The 19,043-nt window shown below is 41.0% G+C and overlaps 2 protein-coding genes across 2 annotated transcripts in view; one reads left to right on the top strand and one right to left on the bottom strand.

The window, feature by feature from the left end:
- LOC118388808 (metabotropic glutamate receptor 2-like) overlaps nt 1-3,465 on the top strand; it is a 61,610-nt gene extending 58,145 nt beyond the window's left edge. Inside the window, exons 11-12 of the mRNA XM_035778289.2 lie at nt 2,427-2,616; nt 3,009-3,465. Of these exons, the coding sequence (XP_035634182.2) occupies nt 2,427-2,616; nt 3,009-3,067 (249 nt within the window). The 3' untranslated portion in view covers nt 3,068-3,465. The remainder of the gene's footprint in view (nt 1-2,426; nt 2,617-3,008) is intronic.
- A 6,296-nt stretch (nt 3,466-9,761) lies between these two features.
- Nucleotides 9,762-16,617, bottom strand: LOC118389354 (U3 small nucleolar RNA-interacting protein 2-like). Its single transcript, XM_035779278.1, is given in 11 exon segments — nt 9,762-9,936; nt 10,474-10,547; nt 10,753-10,832; nt 13,401-13,544; nt 13,652-13,740; nt 13,859-13,993; nt 14,064-14,164; nt 14,263-14,480; nt 14,637-14,763; nt 14,976-15,008; nt 16,606-16,617. Coding segments are annotated over 11 exon segments (1,116 nt in total). The 3' UTR covers nt 9,762-9,833.
- Nucleotides 16,618-19,043: the final 2,426 nt, after the last annotated feature.

Here is a 19,043-nt window from a genome sequence, read left to right as displayed (position 1 = left end):
AATCCAATGACTTGGCGGAATGTTTTGTTGATTTCACATTGAATTCACGTTAGTTGACAACTCAACCAAATGTAAATCAAAAGTATATGTTAAACTGATGTCCATGCCCAGTGGGTTGTTCCCAGCATTCCTCTACAATATTGCCACGGCTTCGTTTTCCAGTTCTCAGCTGAGATCAGTTCAAACAAGGGAATAGCTGGGCTTCTGAGGGCCTGATGCTAAGATTGTCTTAGTCATCTACAGATAGCCATCTGCTTAACTGATCAACTAATCAACTAATGAACACCCAGACCCAGTGACCCAGTGTGCCCCTTCTCAACACCCAAATGACGAGCCCAATACGACACCATAATACAGCCTAACAGGATAGATGACTTACTGTATATAAAAATATAGCTTAAAGGTGCTTTCATCGCCCTGTTTCAGACCTATGCAGTCTTTGTTGGCATGTAAGCAAGATAAAGAGAGACAATATGTATACAACTGACACAAAAGTTCAGTCCAGGTTGTATGATAACTGGGACCCAAGGCTGAATCTAGTCTAGTCTAATGCCTGTCCGGTTGGTGTTGGTGTGCCACTGGGCTCTGGGAGGAGAAAGGAGAGGGGGAGGGAGTCTCATATTGGTCTTGCATCAGAATCATGAGTCTCCCCAGGCTATCTCCTCATCATCTCTATGGTGTTCTATGCACTAGCAAAAAACACCTGAGTTGGAAGAGAAAAGTTTGAGAGAAGGGGTGAGAAAGCAGGCTGGAAAGGAGTGAGAGACTGTATGAACAGTATTAGGATGAGTGTACATATTGAATATAGATGATGAGTGTTCATATTGGAGCTGTGGTAGACAGAATAATGAAGCTAGGAAGAGGTTTTGGCTATGCAACAGAATGCTTTGCTCTCTGTATGCCATTAATAATGACAGCAGTTGGGCTTCAGCATCCTGCATTTCAACATTGGAGATGTTCTCACATGAAAGACAAGCTGTGTTGTTCATTGAATTTCAATGAACCTGGGGTCTCATATGGACATGGACATTCAATATTCCAGACGGTACTTCCATCAACCGTGAAATGGCAGACTTTTTTCTCTCTCTTTCTCTCCTGATTTCTAAGTCATCTTCTCTCTCTCTCTCTTAAAGCTCAAGGCTATTGATCTAGTCCAGTGCCATGGTTCGTTAAATGATCTTGTGTTAAAATATGCATTGAATAGCTCCTAGGTAGCTAAATGCCTACTGTATCTTTACATACATGCATATATATCTATTATCAAAACTGATGCTTGTTGAGGTCAGCGAAGGGCCATAGACAGCTCTTGGAAATTCACACTCAACTGTGACTTGGACAAAAGCTGTCACACTGTCATAGTGTTATTTCATCAGGGTGAAATGGAGTTCAAATTCAACAGAAACAAATCTGAAAGCCTTCCATCATACTATTCTGGATTGTGCATGCTGTTAATGTACTACATAGATGTGCTTTGATGCTCAGAGTCAGACCATACTGTTGTGCGAACTGGTGATCTTTGCATGCGGAAACAGCAGTGGTACGAGGCAGCCTATTGGTTGGGAAGACTGAGTAATCACAGGTTAGGAGTCAGAGCAGATTCACGATGGGCTCATGATGACAACCCAGGGCCCAGATTCACAGAACCTTTTAAAGAAGACATTTCTTCTTAACTGCCATGTTGTCCTTAACCATAGGCTTAAGACGAAAGTTAAGCAAAGTTGCTATTCCTTAAAAAGGTTCTTGGAAATATGCTTGCGCTATTTCTTATGTTTCTCCTAAAAGCAAAAAGTGAAGAAGAAATTAGATTCTTGAAAATAAAGTCATCTTAATTCCAAGATAGCTAAACCCATGTCTTAAACTCAGGGCAGTGAGAGAACAAGCTCATGAAAGCAATTGAACGTTTAATTCACTCAGAAACTTAATCTGAAAATTGCAGGATTGATTATTTTAAACCCAAGAACATGTTTTAGAACAGGAATCTCAGTAAGAAATATACTAACATTCTTGCCATTGCTAGCTGGATATTTTAAGAAGATATTGGAGAAGTTCGTAAGAAATTCATTACATCTGAAGATATTGTTGAAGAATTTCACTTAGAAACTATCACATGAACTTCTTTTTTTTAAGAAGCTTCTTAAGTTTTTGCATAAGAAGTGTTTTGTGAATCTTGGCCCAGGCTCTGCCAGGACAGACAGCAGTGCCAGTCATTAGTGGGCACAGTTGAATGAGATTTCCATCAGTTTGGTCCACCAGAGATGCTGAGAACAGCTCAACTGGTTGGCAGAAATGGCAGATAGCAAAAGACCACTACAGTCACTGGTCTTGGAATAGAGCTCCATCTTTGTCAGGACTAAAAGACCCCAGCCCTATCAGTATATTCAGTGAATCCTGATGATTCAACCTGTCTCCTCTATCTCCCTATACAGGTTCAGACCACCACCATGTGTATCTCTGTCAGTCTGAGTGGCTCTGTGGTGCTAGGCTGTCTCTTCGCTCCTAAGGTCCACATCATCCTATTCCAGCCCCAGAAGAATGTGACCACACTAAGGGTGCCTGCCAACCGCTTCGGGGCCACGGTCACCACAACATCAGCCTCCGTCCCCAGCTCGTCGAAAGGTAGCCATCACTGGAAAATATGAACGTTTCAGTCATTGTTGGTGAACATGACATACATCTCATGACATAAATGTTGCTGACCAAAGCACACAAGATTTGGTTATGGGTTCCAAAAATAGTGAGCCATCATCTGAAACATACATAGGTCTACTGATATTTATGATCACAGTGGTAGAGGTGTCTGTTGCGTTTGGCAACTGTATAGGCGTATGCAGAAGACTACTAAAATGTACTAAAACCAGATCCCTAATTTAAATATTTTAGCTTTAATCAATGTGAAAAACAAGCAAGTTATTTGTATTTTCTTTTAAAAAAAATGGTATTTCACATTTTTACTCTCTATTTTGTATTATTATTGTTGCGTCAGCCTCTCTCTGCCTGTGTGCCAACAGCGGTAACAACGGTGTGTAACGGTCGCGAGGTGGTGGACTCCACTACATCCTCTTTGTGAAGAAGGTTGAGCTGCTTGTCATCATTCCTCCGTTCTCCAAACACAAGCTACAGTGCCATCTGAAATCACCCCCCCTCATCCAACAAAGCTGCTGATGACATAACGCTCATGCCATATCTCAAGTCCCATTTACAGTAGAGACAAGTAGAGGCTCTCTCTAGGCAGACAGAGGACTGTGAAAGCTAAATTATGACTATACATACCAGTATTACGTAATGTTTGAGTGTAAATCCTTTTGGTATAGATTTAACAACATTTGCATTGATTTTATTTGGTTTCAGGATAGACTTGTCGTTGAATGCACTTCTGTATGAAGGGTTGCAAAGGGAGGGTATATTACTGAAAACTTTCTAAGTTTACCAGTACACTACCAGAATTTTGGTCATTTTCAGGTTTCTTTTGGAATCAAGTGGCCTTTTTAGTACCTCAGATTATCACAGGTGTCTGTAATTATGAAATAATTCAATAAGTTGATTTTAAAATATAAAATACAAAGACAAGCAGTAAAACATGATCCTAAATATAAACCATCAACTTAGTGAACACCATTGGTGTTTAATATGAGGGTTTCAGCATGAAATATCCTTTATTTATGTTTTACACATTTATTTTACTATTTCAATGTCTATGTTGTAAATGTGTTGGAATCAAACTGGTGGCAGTTGTGAAATAAGTCAATAGTTTGAAGAGTTAATTAAAAAAATAGTTGATTAGATGCTTTTTTCATTAATTAGGCTATATTTTCCTGAACTTTATGGTCTATCCACTAGAAACTCATAGACAATATGTACACAGATATAAAAAATGAATACCATATATTAATTTATATTTAATTTTATTATATTCAAGTATAAATTAACAAAGATCAGTTTTCCATCCCAAATGTGTGCAAAGTACATGTAGGAAAAATAATTGCACAACAGTCCTGATGGAAAAGGCTAATTTGTTAACTTTCCAAATGTCAACAAAACACACTAGACAAGGTGGAATCTTTTTGTGTGCGTAAAATTAATTATGCGAGGAATTGTAATGGAAACTCCTTTATGCGCAAATATTGTAAACTTGGGAGTCACACGATGGTATGTTGTTTGGTCCTCCCACTACAACTCAGGAAAGCATGCAGTTTATTAGGCTACAGATGTATTAAATTATGAACGTCACAGGGTGGTGAAAGTGGACAGTCATGAGCTTGATGCTACTTTCCAATAAATATCGAGGGACTTATTCTGGTGACACGATAATCAATGCTTGGCTGCTGTTTGACAAATGAAAATAATCTCGCTCTTGTACATAATAATATCATCATGTAGGCTATACCTGCATTGTACCTGACAGCTGTTGGCTAGAGCATGTGCCAAGACCAGAGTGGACACATTCGCTATATAACGCAAAACATATGCTGACAAAACCATCAGAAGAGTTGAAAATAAAATGGAAACCCATTTAACATGGGAATAGAAATTCAACCACAAAAGTCACAAGTCAATTTGATGGAAATATGACCATATTGTATGCGCATATTGTTTTTATAGAGATTTTAGAATATTTGCATTAAGATCTGTCGCAATTGGATGGAAACATAGCTATAGATTGAAATAGATTATGTTAATTACCAAAATTCCAGAAGATTCCAGTAGCTTTGGTCAATTACCGGTAGCTTTGCAACCCTAGCTGTACGCCTTACTGTCAGTACAGAGAATCCGTATTGTGAATAAGGTGGTTTATGGTGTCATACAGTTATGTGAATACAATATCCAAACATTTTACTACTCTTCCAACTACTAGAGTTAGTATTATTAACACAAAACACCTATTGAATTATTTTTTCCCCCTGCTTCTTACACTACACTGAAAAATATAAATAAATGCAACATGTAAAGTGTTGGTCCCATGTTTAATGAGCTAAAATAAAAGATCCCAGAAATTATCCATAAGCACAAAAAGCTTATTTATTTTAAATTTGGTGCACAAATTTGTTAACATTCCCGTTGGTGAGATTTTCTCCTTTGCTAAACTAATCCATCCACCTGACAGGTGTGGCATATCAAGAAGCTGATTCAACAGCATGATCATTACACAGGTGCACCTTATGCTGGGGACAATAAAAGACCACTAAAATGTGCAGTTTTGTCACACAACACAATGCCACAGATGTTTAAAGTTGAGGGAGCGTGTAACTGGCATAATGACTGCAGGAATGTGCATCAGAGCTGTTGCCAGAGAATGTAATGTTAATTTCTCTACCATAAACCACTTCCAACAACATTTTAGAGAATTTGGCAGTATGTCCAACCGCTGATGCCGTTGTGAACAGAGTGCCCCATGGTGGCAGTGGGGTTATATGTGCTGGCATAAACTAATACAATGAACACAATTGCATTTTATCAATGGCAATTTGAATGGACAAAAATACAGTGACGAGATCCTGAGGCCCATATTTTAAGGTATCTGTAACCAACAGATGCATATCTGTATTCCCTGTCATGTGAAATCCATAGACTAGGGCCTAATGAACTCATTTCAATTGACTGATTTCCTCATATGAACTGTAACTCAGTCAAATCTTTGACATTGTTGCGTTTATATTTTTGTTCAGTATACATTTGAATGACATGAGATTAACCATAGTGAAAGTGATGATTAAAAACTAGGCTACTATCAGCATGGACAATGTTTTAACGTAGACTTTGGTGAACCAGTTTGTGCTTTCTTGTAATTTATGTAAATAAAGTGTTATTTTTTATTATTAAAACAAATTGTCAGTGTTTATTTTGTTCACAAAACTCCAGAGACACCAGCAATGAATTGTAAAGAGCCACTACCTCATCTTAATAACCTCAGAAATATAATCTCCTTAAATGTTGCAGGTGTATCAGCATTCTGGATCGACCATCAATACTGAGCAAAACACTGATTATTACCCAGCACGGAGTGTGTATATTCCAATGGCTAAAGGATGCACAGAGGTACTCTAACCACTGGACCCCTATTAAGGGGACTTTGAGAGGTTCTGGACCGGTTCCAACTGACATTTGTGTACAAAGCCAGTGTCCAGTGCCTTATAGTGTCAGAAAACACCATATGTCTGCATTGCACTACCACTGTCAGCAGAGTTGACTTGAAGTGTCAGGTTTCACACCCTACATTCACGTAGGGAGGTGACGTGTCACATTTTAGAGCTCATCCTTTTCTGGGATCCCTCTGAGCAATGGCGCTAGAGCCTGGGAGATCTATTAAAAAGGGAACAGTCTAGCAATTTCAGCAATTGTGGTTTCATCTCATTTAGAGCTCTCAACATGAAGAAAAACACAATCATTTTGTAGAATTGAAACAACCATTCCTCTTGGTCACAGAGGGAGGAAAACACGTTGTGCGTAAGGCTGAAGTTGTAACAAGCCTGCAGACATTTAAATGTTGTCTCTGCATCGCTCAGAGGATGCTTGGCAGAAAATGCTCGGTCGTCAGCCATATAAAAATGGGGCCAAATTTGGGCTGTCACTAAATATGTCCATATTTTACTATACAGTGATATCTTATAGTAAGTCTTTATAATTTCATTGTTACTATATTTATAAAACATTTCAGGTCATTTCAAGCCCTATTCCCCCACTTTTGAATAGAAATAGAATATTACTACATCTGCCACACTGATCCTCAACACTGGAGCTCCTCAGGGGTGAGCGCTCAGTCCCCTCCTGTACTCCCTGTTCACCCACGACTGCATGGCCAGGCACGACCCCAACACCATCATTAAGTTTGCAGACGACACAACAGTGGTAGGTCTGATCACCGACAACGACGAGACAACCTATAGGGAGGAGGTCAGAGACCTGGCCGGGTGGTGCCAGAATAACAACCTATCACTCAACGTAACTTAGACTAAGGAGATGGATTGTGGACTACAGGAAAAGGAGCACCGAGTACGTCCCTATTCTCATCGGTGGGGCTGTAGTGGAGCAGGTTGAGAGCTTCAAATTCCTTGGAGTCCACATCAACAACAAACTAGAATGTTCCAAACACACCAAGACAGTCGTGAAGAAGGCACGACAAAGCCTATTCCCCCTCAGGAAACTAAAAAGATTTGGCATGGGTCCTGAGGCTCTACAGCTGCAACATCGAGAGCATCCTGACCGGTTGTATCACTGCATGGTACAGCCCAGTACGTCACTGGGCAAAACTGCCTGCCATCCAGGACCTCTACACTAGGCGATGTCAGAGGAAGGCCCTAAAAATTGTCGAAGACCCCAGCCACCCCAGTCATAGACTGTTCTCTCTACTACCGCATGGCAAGCGGTACCAGAGCGCCAAGTCTAGGACAAAAAGGCTTCTCAACAGGTTTTACCCCCAAGCCATAAGAGTCCTGAACAGGTAACCAAATGGTTACCCGGACTATTTGCATTGTGTGCCACCCCCAACCCCTCTTTTACACTGCTGCTAGTCTCTGTTTATCTTATATGCATAGGCACTTTAACTATACATTCATGTCCATACTACCTCAAATGGCTCGACCAACCAGTGCTCCTGCACATTGGCTAACCGGGCTATCTGCATTGCGTCCCACCACCCGCCAACCCCTCTTTTTACACTACTGCTACTCTGTTAATCATATATATGTAGTCACTTTAACCATACCTAGATGTACATACCTCAAAAAGCCTAACTAACTGGTGTCTGTATAAAGCCTTGCTACTCTTATTTTCAAATGTCTTTTTACTGTTTTATTTCTTTACTTACCCACACACACACACACCTTTTTGACACTATTAGTTGAGCCTGGATGTAAGCATTTCACTGTAAGGTTGTATTCAGCGCACGTGACAAATAAACTTTGATTTGATTCGAAGGCCTGATCACCAACAAGGATGAGACAGCCTTTAGGAAGGTGGTCAGATACCTGGCAGTGTGGTGCCAGGAAAACATCTCCCTCAACGTGAGCAAGACAAAGGGGATTATCCTGGACTACAGGAAAAGGAGGGCCGAACACACCAACCCCATTCACTTCGAAGTGGCTGTCGTGGAGCAGGTTGAGAGCTTCAAGTTCCTTGGTGTCCACATCACCAACAAACTAACATGGTCCAAACACACCAAGACAGTCGTGAAGAGGGCACGACAACACCGTTAACCCGTCAGGAGACAAAAGGATTGGGCATGGGTCCCCAGATCCTCAAAACGTCCTACAACCACACCATCAAGAACATCCTGCCCGGTTGTCTCACCACCTGGTATGGCAATTGCTCGGCATCCGACCATAAGCCACTACAGAGGGTAGTGAGTATGGCCCATATATCACTGGGGCCAGGCTTCCTGCCATCCAAGACCTATATACACTAGGCGGTGTCAGAGGAAGGCCCCACATTTTTTTAAATCAAAGACACCAGTCATAGACTTCTCTCTGCTACAGGACAGCAAGCAGTATCAGAGTGCCAAGACTTGCCTAGTTAATAAGTAAAAACTTTATTTTACACAAATAAAAGTCCAGGTCCAAAAGGCTCCTTAACAGCTTCTACCCCCAACACTGCTGAACAATTAATTCAAAATGGCCACCTGGACTATTTACATTGACCCCCCACCTTTTGTTTTTATGCTGCTGAGCTATGCATAAGTCACTTTACCCCCTGTACAAAATACATCAACTAACCTTTCTCCCCGCACACCGACTCAGTACCCCCGGAATATAGCCTCTATTTTGTGTTACTTTATTTTATACTTTTAGTCAATATTTTCTTAACCATTACTTGAACTGCATTGTTGGTTAGGGGCTTGTAAGTAAGCAGTCTACAGTAAGGGTTACACCTGTTGTATTCGTCGCATGTGGCATATGTTTTTTTACGCCCTATGGTAGGAGAGGGGGCCACCGGCTAGGCCACCAAAGCTATGGTCCGTGCACCACCTATATTCCAGAGTTCAACCTTCTCATTTAAGATTGGAAATATGCATTTTAAACCATTTCATCTGCATTTTATATTTAAAGTAAAGAGTGTTTTGATTCAATAGAGAAGGAGCATGCCACTAGTTTTCCACACACAATTGCAACAGTTTGGTAGAAAATTGTTTGTCAGATGACAGAAGAGGAACGCTGTTTGGCTAGCAGCCACAAGTAAACTGGCTTACAATGAAAAGCCAATATTTTTTTTGTTGTTGCAAAAATCATGAATGCATCAATTTCTAATGTTTATGATAGCATGTAGCCAGCTACATTAATAAATGTTTTGCTTGTAGATAATCTTGCATTTGAAAAACAACACCTGAGGAAATGACCCGCTGGTGATCCAATGAGAGCAAATTTCATACAATTGGAGAAGTGCAACTGTAGCACAAAACTACTCCTTTTACATTCATGAGTTGTAACAAACCCTGACTAAAGTTGAAGCATTTTAGATCTGCAATTACAAAAAAATGCAGCCAGATGTGTTCTAGCATATCTTTTTTGCATGAAGAACACAGAATCCTGCATTAACTAAACCTCTGGTGACACAAAAGTTGTTAAATAATTTCATTTTCAAATAACCAAATCACAGGGGATTTTTCGATCTACAGTCCACAAGCTGTGTAGCTGAGAGAATACAGGCACCAACAGCACAGACCCATATGAGATGCAGACAACACAAGACTTCAATGAGATTTAAAATAGAATGAAAGTTGTTTTCTAACAAACCATTTACTGTAGTTAATTGATAGGCAGTAATACAAATAGTATTTCTGGAAAGAATTTAATTTACAAAATCAAATGTCATACATATTATATTCTAAGGCATACACAGATCAGCTACTCCCCATTCTTTTCTCCATTCACCTCTTCTTGTCGTCGTTTCAGAGGAATAATGTAGAGTCCGTTCTTCGCTTCTTTCAGTCTCCACCACCGACCAAGCCTGAAAACAACCACCGTTTTAACAAAAACAAAGACGGTTGACAAAACAGAGCTAATGCATGAATGAAGTTATGAGTAAAATTATGCGGTACATAAGATGCCATTTAATCTTGTAATAAGGAAAGTAGGTAATGCCATCACTGCCACTGAGGCAGTCTTAAGGATTTGAGGGTGAAATAACAGTGCCACCACGTGGACAAAGGTCCTCATGGCAACTACTTCCATACAGAATACTGAAAACAGGCGTGTTTAAAGAAAAGGGTAGACTGATTATATGATCAATCAACAAGTCAGTCTATAATGCTAGCAAGTATGCTCTGGGCTATATCTCTGTATGACAGGCAAGTAGGTAATCATATATATGTAGTCACTTTAACCATACCTAGATGTACATACCTCAAAAAGCCTAACTAACTGGTGTCTGTATAAAGTCTTGCTACTCTTATTTTCAAATGTCTTTTTACCGTTTTATTTCTTTACTTACCCACACACACACCTTTTTGACACTATTAGTTGAGCCTGGATGTAAGCATTTCACCTGTGCTCCTGTCCTACTCCTGCCACCAGGAACTTCCCAGAACTGGAGAACTTTAGACTGTTGACAAAACCATTCTACACGAAAAGAAAACGAATATGCTGCATTGAGAAGACGGATGTTTTAGTGCAGAACACTCTTACTAGGCAATTCCTCATACACATAAAAATAGGCCCAAATGCTTAATGTTTGAATTATAGCCAATGGTGCTACCCACATATTGTTACGCTACACAACACAAGGTGTATTAGGTATGGAGCAGTGTAGCTGGGACTTGCTTACCACAGGGACGCTGAAGAGAGGCTCCAGACGACGGAACCCCTGACCACATTTCCACAGCTGCACCTTAGAGTTGTGGGAACCTGCAGTGACGAGGCTACCGTTGTTCAATTACAGAATCATCAATTGGACAAGTAAATACTAGCGGTCAATTGTGAAATGATGTCCAAGTCTGCTATGAATGCGAGCATGCTGATTTTCCTACGCTACCTACGTAGATTTACAGTATGCATTATAGCAAGGAGGTAGAAGTTTGGGGTTGATTGTTAAATAACTCACAGGGTGTGTGTATAGAAGAGACAGTGTATAGTAAGGTTGGTGAATAGGACTCTCACAGCCGAGGCAACGTGTCAATAGTTCTGCCGTGCTTGGTGTATACAAAACATTAAGAACACCGGCTCCTTCCATGAGACTGACCAGGTAAAAGCTATGATCCCTTACTGAAGTCACTTGTTAAATCCACTTCAAATCAGTATAGATGAAGGGGAGGTGACAGGTTAAAGGACTAACAGTTGAAGTTGAAGTTTGCATACACTTAGGTTGGAGTCACTAAAATTTGTTTTTCAATCATTCCACAAATTTCTTGTTAACTGACTATTGCTTTGGCAAGTCGGTTAGGACATCTATTTTGTGCATGACAAGTAATTTTTCCAACAATTGTTTACAGACAGATTATTTCACTGTATCATAATTCCAGTGGGTCAGAAGTTTACATACACTAAGTTGACTGTGCCTATAAACAGCTTGTAAAATTCCAGAAAATGATGCCATGGCTTTAGAATCTTCTGATAAGCTAATTGACATCATTTGAGTCAATTGGAGGCGTACCTGTGGATGCATTTCAAGGCATACCTTCAAACTCAGTGTCTCTTTGCTTGACATCATGGGAAAATCAAAATAAATCAGCCAAAGACCTCAGAGAAAAAAAATGGTAGACCCCCGCAAGTCTGGTTCATCCTTGGGAGCAATTTCCAAATGCCTGAAGGTACCACATTCATCTGTACAAACAATAGTAAGCAAGTATAAACACCATGGGACCACGCAGCAGTCATACCGCTCAGAAAGAAGACGCGTTCTGTCTCTTAGAGATTAACGTACTTTGTTGCAGAAAGTGCATATGAATCCGAAAAATGCAGCAAAGGACCTTGTGAAGACGTTGGAGGAAACAAGGCCACAAGTATCTATATCCACAGTAAAACAACTCCTATTTCGACATACCCGAAAGGCTACTCAGCAAGGAAGAAGCCACTGCTCCAAAACCACCATAAAAAAAGGCAGACTACGGTTTGCAACTGCACATGGGGTAAAAGATTGTACTTTTTGGAGAAATGTCCCCTGGTCTGATGAAACAAAAATAGAACCATTTGGCCATAACGACCATCGTTATGTTTGGAGGAAAAGGGGGGAGGCTTGCAAGCCGAAGAACACCATCCCAACCGTGAAGCACAGGGGTGACAGCATCATGTTGTGGGGGTGCTTTGCTGCAGGAGGGACTGGTGCACTTCACAAAAGAAATGGCATGAGGGAGGAAAAGTATGTGGATATATTGAAGCAACATCTCAAGACATCAGTCAGGAAGTTAAAGCTTGGTCGCAAATGAGTCTTCTAAATGGACAATGACTTCCAAAGTTGTGGCAAAATGGCCTAAGGACAATAAAGTCAAGGTATTGGAGTGGCCATCACAAAGCCCTGACCTCAATCCTATAGAAAATGTGTGGGCAGAACTGAAAAAGCGTGTGCGAGCAAGGAGGCCTACAAACCTGACTCAGTTCCACCAGCTCTATCAGGAGGAATGGGCCAAAATTCACCCAATGTATTGTAGGAAGCTTGTGGAAGGCAACCAGAAATGTTTGACCCAAGTTAAATCATTTAAAGGCAATGCTACCAAATACGAATTTAGTGTGTAAACTTCTGACCCACTGGGAATGCGAAGAAAGAAATAAAAGCTACAATTTTTTTTATTCTGTTATTCTGACATTTCACATTCTAAAAATAAAGTGTTGATGCTAACTGACCAAAGACAGGGATTTGTTTTACTAAGATTAAATGTCAGGAATTGCGAACTGAGTTAAAATGCATTTGGCTAAGGTGTATGTAAACTTCTGACTTCAACTGTATAAGCCTTGAGACAATTGAGACATGGATGGTGTTATGTGTGCCATTCAGAGAGTGAATGGTCTACACAAAAAAATTAAATGCCTTTGAATGGTGTATGCTAGTTTGTGCACCGGTTTGTGTCAAGAACTGCAACGCCGCTGTTTATTTTCTACACTCAACAGTGTCCTGTGTGTATCAACTATGGCTCACCACCCAAAGGACATCCAGCCAACTTGGAAACCTGTGGGAAGTTTGAGTCAATATGGGTCAGCATGCCTGTGGAACGCTTGACACCTTGTAGAGTCCATGCCCCGACAAATTGAGCCTGCTCTGAGGGAAAAGGGGTAACACCTATTAGGAAGGTGTTCCTAAAGTTTGGTATACTCGGTGTATATTGATTGTTGAATATAAGTTATATCGATGTCAGAACGATAAAAAAAAATGGCCTTATTTAATTGTAACAGTTCTAACTCTGACAACTCAATATTAGGAAAGAGATTATGTTCTGTAAACTCAGTGTAGAACTGTGTTGTGACTCTCACAGCCGTTAGTACCTGAGGCTACGGTGTCAGAATTCTGCAGAGCTGCCACGGCCGCTACCCAGTAGGGCTGCTCCTGTCCCGAGTCACCATGCCGACCGTGGGCTGCCTTCACCATGCTAAGAGGCTTCTTCTTGTTCACACTCCACAGGGAGACAGCTGGAGGGAGGACGAGAGAAAGCTTTTTAGACTAATGGAAACATTTGTAAGGAACCATTCCCTCACAAAGTGGTTGCGGAACTGCTAGAGGTGGAGTACCACGACACCTAGTGGAGTATAAATCCACATTTACCCATCATCAGCGCCTGTTATCATGTGTTCCTCGTTAATGAGCTGGATACAGTCGATGGAGCCCCTGAGAGAGAATAGTGAAAATGAGTGGGAGGAGCATTACCAGTATGTTAACACACAAGGATAATAGACACCAACAAAAACTACTGACTAACACAGAGAAGGAGACCAGGGGGACTCACTCATGGCCATGGAACACTAGCTGGGACTCCTCAGCGATCTTCCACACCCTCACAGTGCGGTCCCTCTCCCCTGCAGTCACACAGCGCTCCCTACTCCCACTGTCCAGCCCTGTGATCACATCCTGGTGACCAAACCTAGGGAGACACATGGTCAATAAAACACACAAACCACATGCCAAAACATAAGACATATTCAGCTACTTACAGTGTTTCCACATAGGCGTTTTCATCCACGTTCCACACCTTGATGGAGCGGTCATGAGAAGCACTGTACAAGTCATGGGTGCCTCTCCTGAAGGATAGGCCCTGTGGAGGAGATGGCACCGTTTGTGAAGGTAAAAATGGAAAAGGTAAAGATGGAAAAAATTAATATATCGGAAGGTGTGAAAGGGAGTATATTTTACCGATACTGGGCCTCTATGTCCTGTGAACTTGTACAGGTGTTTACATGTTGCTGCCTCCCAGATCATGATCAACTTATTCATGTCTCTAGTAGCCAGGTATTTGCCATCCGATGATATAGACATACATAGGACATGGGCCGTATGTCCCACATGGCGATCCTCTGTTCCTTTCCTCCCACCAGCTATCGTATGAAGTCTCTTACCACTCTCAACATCCCCTGCAGTTAGAGAAGACAACGGGAGAATGCATGAGTAAGTTCACTTTGACTGTGTTGCATTCTAGGTCACATGCAACTGATTTTGAACATTTCAGTACAACAAATATATTTCAGATTATTTTGGCGAAGAGAATAAAATATATTCTCCAGACACACATTTGATGATGGAGCAGTCTTTGGAAGCGGAAAATACGTGTTGGTCATCGGGAGAGATGACCAGACAGGTGACTGGCAGCTTGTGGCCCCTCAACAGACGAATCTCTGACACATCTGGTGGCAGGAGCTGGAGACCAAGACAACATAGGGACACATGAAGAGGACTGACAACTTACGCTACGGGCCATAGAAAACTCATAGCACACTTATTCCAATATCCATTATAGTATACCACTTAGAATGCAATATATACATAGTTTCATTCTAAGTAGTAAAAGAGTGAATGATGGGGCATGCACAGGGCGCTTTTACGGGAGACACCAAAACAAAGGTACTCACATCTTTTGCAACCATCCGTTGGAGCTGTCCTTTCTATTATATATATAATATTGTACCATATCAAAGAAAAATAAATAACAATGTGCAAAACTGCAGCATCTCACTTAAAACATTAAACTGGTCTTTTCTCTCTCCTCTTTATTGCCATGTTATAACCAGCAGCACACAGAAATGATGACCATATTTTCCTTTAATGAGAGATTTTCAGAAATGCAAGCTGCCTCACTTTCGAGGGGCTGATGCGGTTTCTTCTCTCGTACAGTTGTGGAATAAGTGATTTTGAAAGGGTTTTCTGTCTGGAAATACCCAAAACTGCTAACGCAGAGTTTACATCCTGATAACGACCCACGATATGGAGTCCACAAAGATTATTCATTATGGCTGCTAAGAATGCAGTATCAATCAATGTAGCAATAACCAATTTTAATTTAATCCCCATAAAACTAATGGATTTAAAAGTTGATGGAAGAAAGTAATATACAGCTTCAATATTTATATTTTATTTCTTCAACTTCACAATTTAATGATAGTGCTTCAGACCTGATGAAAATATGTTTTGTGTATTTAGTCAAATGTACTTACTTTCTGTGCCTGTGTTATATATTTGATCAGGGAGTTTTCCCACCTGGAAACATGGCACCCAAGCCGACAGCAACAACTACAACACATTCCATCAGAGTCAACACAGGCTCTTCTGTCAAAATGATGAAGATTGGATCATTCTCTGGATGATTTTGGTGTATATAGACTTTCTTTTTTTCTACTGTGTCATTGACTTGTTTATTGTGTTATTGGCTTGTTTATTGTTTATTCCATGTTATTCCATGTGTAACTCTGTTGTTGTCTGTGTCACACTGCTTTGCTTTATCTTGGCCAGGTCTCAGTTGTAAATGAGAACTCTCAACTAGCCTACCTGGCTAAATAAAGGTGAAATGAAAATGAAAAAAGTACTGGAGAAGTACTGAATACTGGAATGGACATTCGGCCATAGAGATGAGAAAGGTTATCTTATTGATGATCAATTACAAACAGTTACTGCAGATGACCACCCTGGTAAGTGTTCAGTTTATTTAATACAATTTACTATGAACACTGAAAGACAAAACAATACAAAACAACAACAACAACAACAACAACAACAACAACAACAACAACAACAAAGAGCGTGAACGACACGAAACAGTCCTGTAAGGTGAAAACACAAAACAGGAAACAACTACCCACAAACACAGGTGGGAACAGGCTACCTAAGTATGGTTCTCAATCAGAGACAACGATTGACAGCTGCCTCTGATTGGGAACCATACCAGGCCAAACACATAGAAATACAACACACAGAACAAAACATAGAATGGAAAACATAGAAAGCCCACCCCAACTCACGCCCTGACCCAACCAAAATAGAGACATAAAAAAGGAACTAAGGTCAGGACGTGACAGTTATCTTGTCCGTACTCACAAACCTTTTAGACCTAAGGTTTAGACCTTTGGTCTAAAATGGATAGCTGCTAGCTTTTCTCATAGACAAACCTGGCACAATTATTCACTATGCCAAGTACAACCAGCTGATCTGTAACCTCAGTAATCTTAAATGGTAGACCCAGGCATGAAAGTAGATTTTATTTCTTACTGGTACGGGCATCATAAAATTAAATATAGAATCCCTATTAATTTAGTATGATCTCGGTGGGCCTAGTAAAGATTTGTCATGTAACTTTTATCGTGTATTACCTTTTAATATGTCATAAACACAACCAGTCATAATGTTTTCATCTGATTGTCAAACAATCACTTCAAAAGGTGCTCCTGTTGGCTTCACGGGCACGTTTGTCCACTCACAACATAATTCCAGCATCAAAACAGTGCTCTGTGCGCTCGCAATTTCATGGATAGAAAGAGACATCTGTTACAAAAAAATGAAATGTGTAATGATATTTGCCGATTGTCATTAGGCACACAACACTTGTAGCCTGAATTTATGCATCAACTGCCGTACACAAGCGTCTCGGTCTTGGCCACTTATTGTTGTCGAACCACTTATTCTTGTCGAACCACAAAGCAATTTGGAGGGTATACCGCCAGTTTTCAAGTCAATTCACTCAGCTGGCATGCGGTAATGTTGAGTAATGGTGTAATTGCCAATAGTTTTCTTGTCTATTTGTTTTAATTATTGTGATAGGCTCACGTTTTACCGGTACGGGGTACACTTGTATGAACTTCACTGCTAATGCTTGCCAGCTACATATCTATTAAGTTAAATATCTAAGATGTGCCAAATCAATTCTCTCCAGCTGGGTTTTGCTAACTTGCTAATGTTAGCTAAGTGGCTAACGTTAGCTTGCAAGATCAAGCTTCCTGGTAACAGCAGCAGAGATCCTCCCCTCCTAGATTAAGATAATATTTGTTTTGTGCATGCCACAAACTGCGTTTTGAGATACTTGCATAACTTAATGAGCATTTACCTAGGATTCAGTACAAGAAACTATTTAGTACTTGTTAGCATTTTCTTGTAAATTATGTTTTTTGGCCTTTTTTTCAGATTGAAAAACAATTGGTGCCCCTTGTGTACACTATGTGTAATACTGAATATCCTGGAATGGCACAGGCACAATATGAAGGTTTCAAATCTGGATACCGCCCAACCCTAATCTGTGTACACTACTGTTACCATAGCACATTGCTGTCACCTTATTACCACTGTGTAAGATGCTCTTAATTATCTTCTTTCATATAATCCATTCCCGTTAGTTCACTCCTCTGTAAATGTGTGTGTGGTATGTGCCTGTCCTGGGTGTGAAATTAAGTGTGGATTTGATCCCTGTCTCCTGCTGGTCGTTATCAGTCCTCTTACTGGGACTCTGGAGCAGTTGTACCTATACTAAACCGGCACCTCTTTCGGAGACCGCATATTAAAGCCTATTTTCATTTCAAATTATAAAATATATTGATAATACATGTTAAAATTATTTTCCACAGCAAGTGAGGATAAGATTTGGTGAGGATTACAGTGCGATCTGAGCTGCCGTCAGAACAAAGTTGAATAATGAAGACAAACTGTTGAAGAACAGACTTGGGATCCGTTAAAGCATAACCATATACCAGGTTAGAATCACACAATTGTTGACATTGCAAGAACTGTAAATGCAGTCTTTTGTTCCTCCAACAGATGTCAGTATGTAGCAGTTTAGTTGTGGGATGTCACTTTTGATCAGAAGGATTTTGACTATCAAATCAAATCAAACTTTATTTGGAAACATGCACCGAATACAACAGGTGCATGTCAAACCCTGATTTGTTTCACCTGTCTTTGTTCTTGTGGAGCTCCTCCAGGTGTCGCCCATCTTCCCAATTATCTCTGTTTGTCTGTTGCCAGTTCCTTTTGTTTGTCAAGCCTACCAGCGTTTTTCCCCTTGCTCCTGTCTGTTTCTCGTTCCTGTTTTCTAGTTTTCCCGGTTTTGACCATTTCTGCCTGCTCTGACCTTGAGCCTGCCTGTCGTTCTGTACCTTGTCATATCACACTGGACTATTGACCTCTGCCTGCCCTGACCCTGAGACTGCCTGCCGTTCTGTACCTTTTGGACTGATCTGGATTACCGACCTCTGCCTGCCCTTGAACTGTCGTTTTGCCTGCCCTCTGTTCTAGTAATAAACTTTTGTTACTTCGACACTGTCTGCATCTGGGACTTCTCCTAAGCCTTGACAGTACGAACTGGCCATGACTGACCTAGCAGACTTGCACCAGCTCCACAATGCCATCTCCTCCCAAGGAGCCACCATTGGAAAGCCCGAGGAGATGCTTCGTGGTCTGATGGAAGGGTTCCAGACCTTGGCAGAACGCCATGACCGAGCATTGAACACATTGCTGGAGCAATTCCGCTGGTTGTCTGTTAGGCAGCCTACCACGATGGTAACCTCCCAGCCCCTCAGTAACCTGGCTGTTAGCAGCGCCCTTTCCCCGGCCACCCCAGTTCCCCGGGAACCCCGCTTACCTCCCCCAGAACGATTCGATGGCGAGTCGGGCACCTTTCGGGCGTTTCTCACTTAGTGTTCCCTCATCTCCACTCGCTC

Source organism: Oncorhynchus keta, chromosome 10 (assembly GCF_023373465.1).
Source record: "Oncorhynchus keta strain PuntledgeMale-10-30-2019 chromosome 10, Oket_V2, whole genome shotgun sequence".
Classification (NCBI taxonomy): domain Eukaryota; kingdom Metazoa; phylum Chordata; class Actinopteri; order Salmoniformes; family Salmonidae; genus Oncorhynchus; species Oncorhynchus keta.
This window is presented reverse-complemented; position numbering and strand designations above follow the sequence as displayed.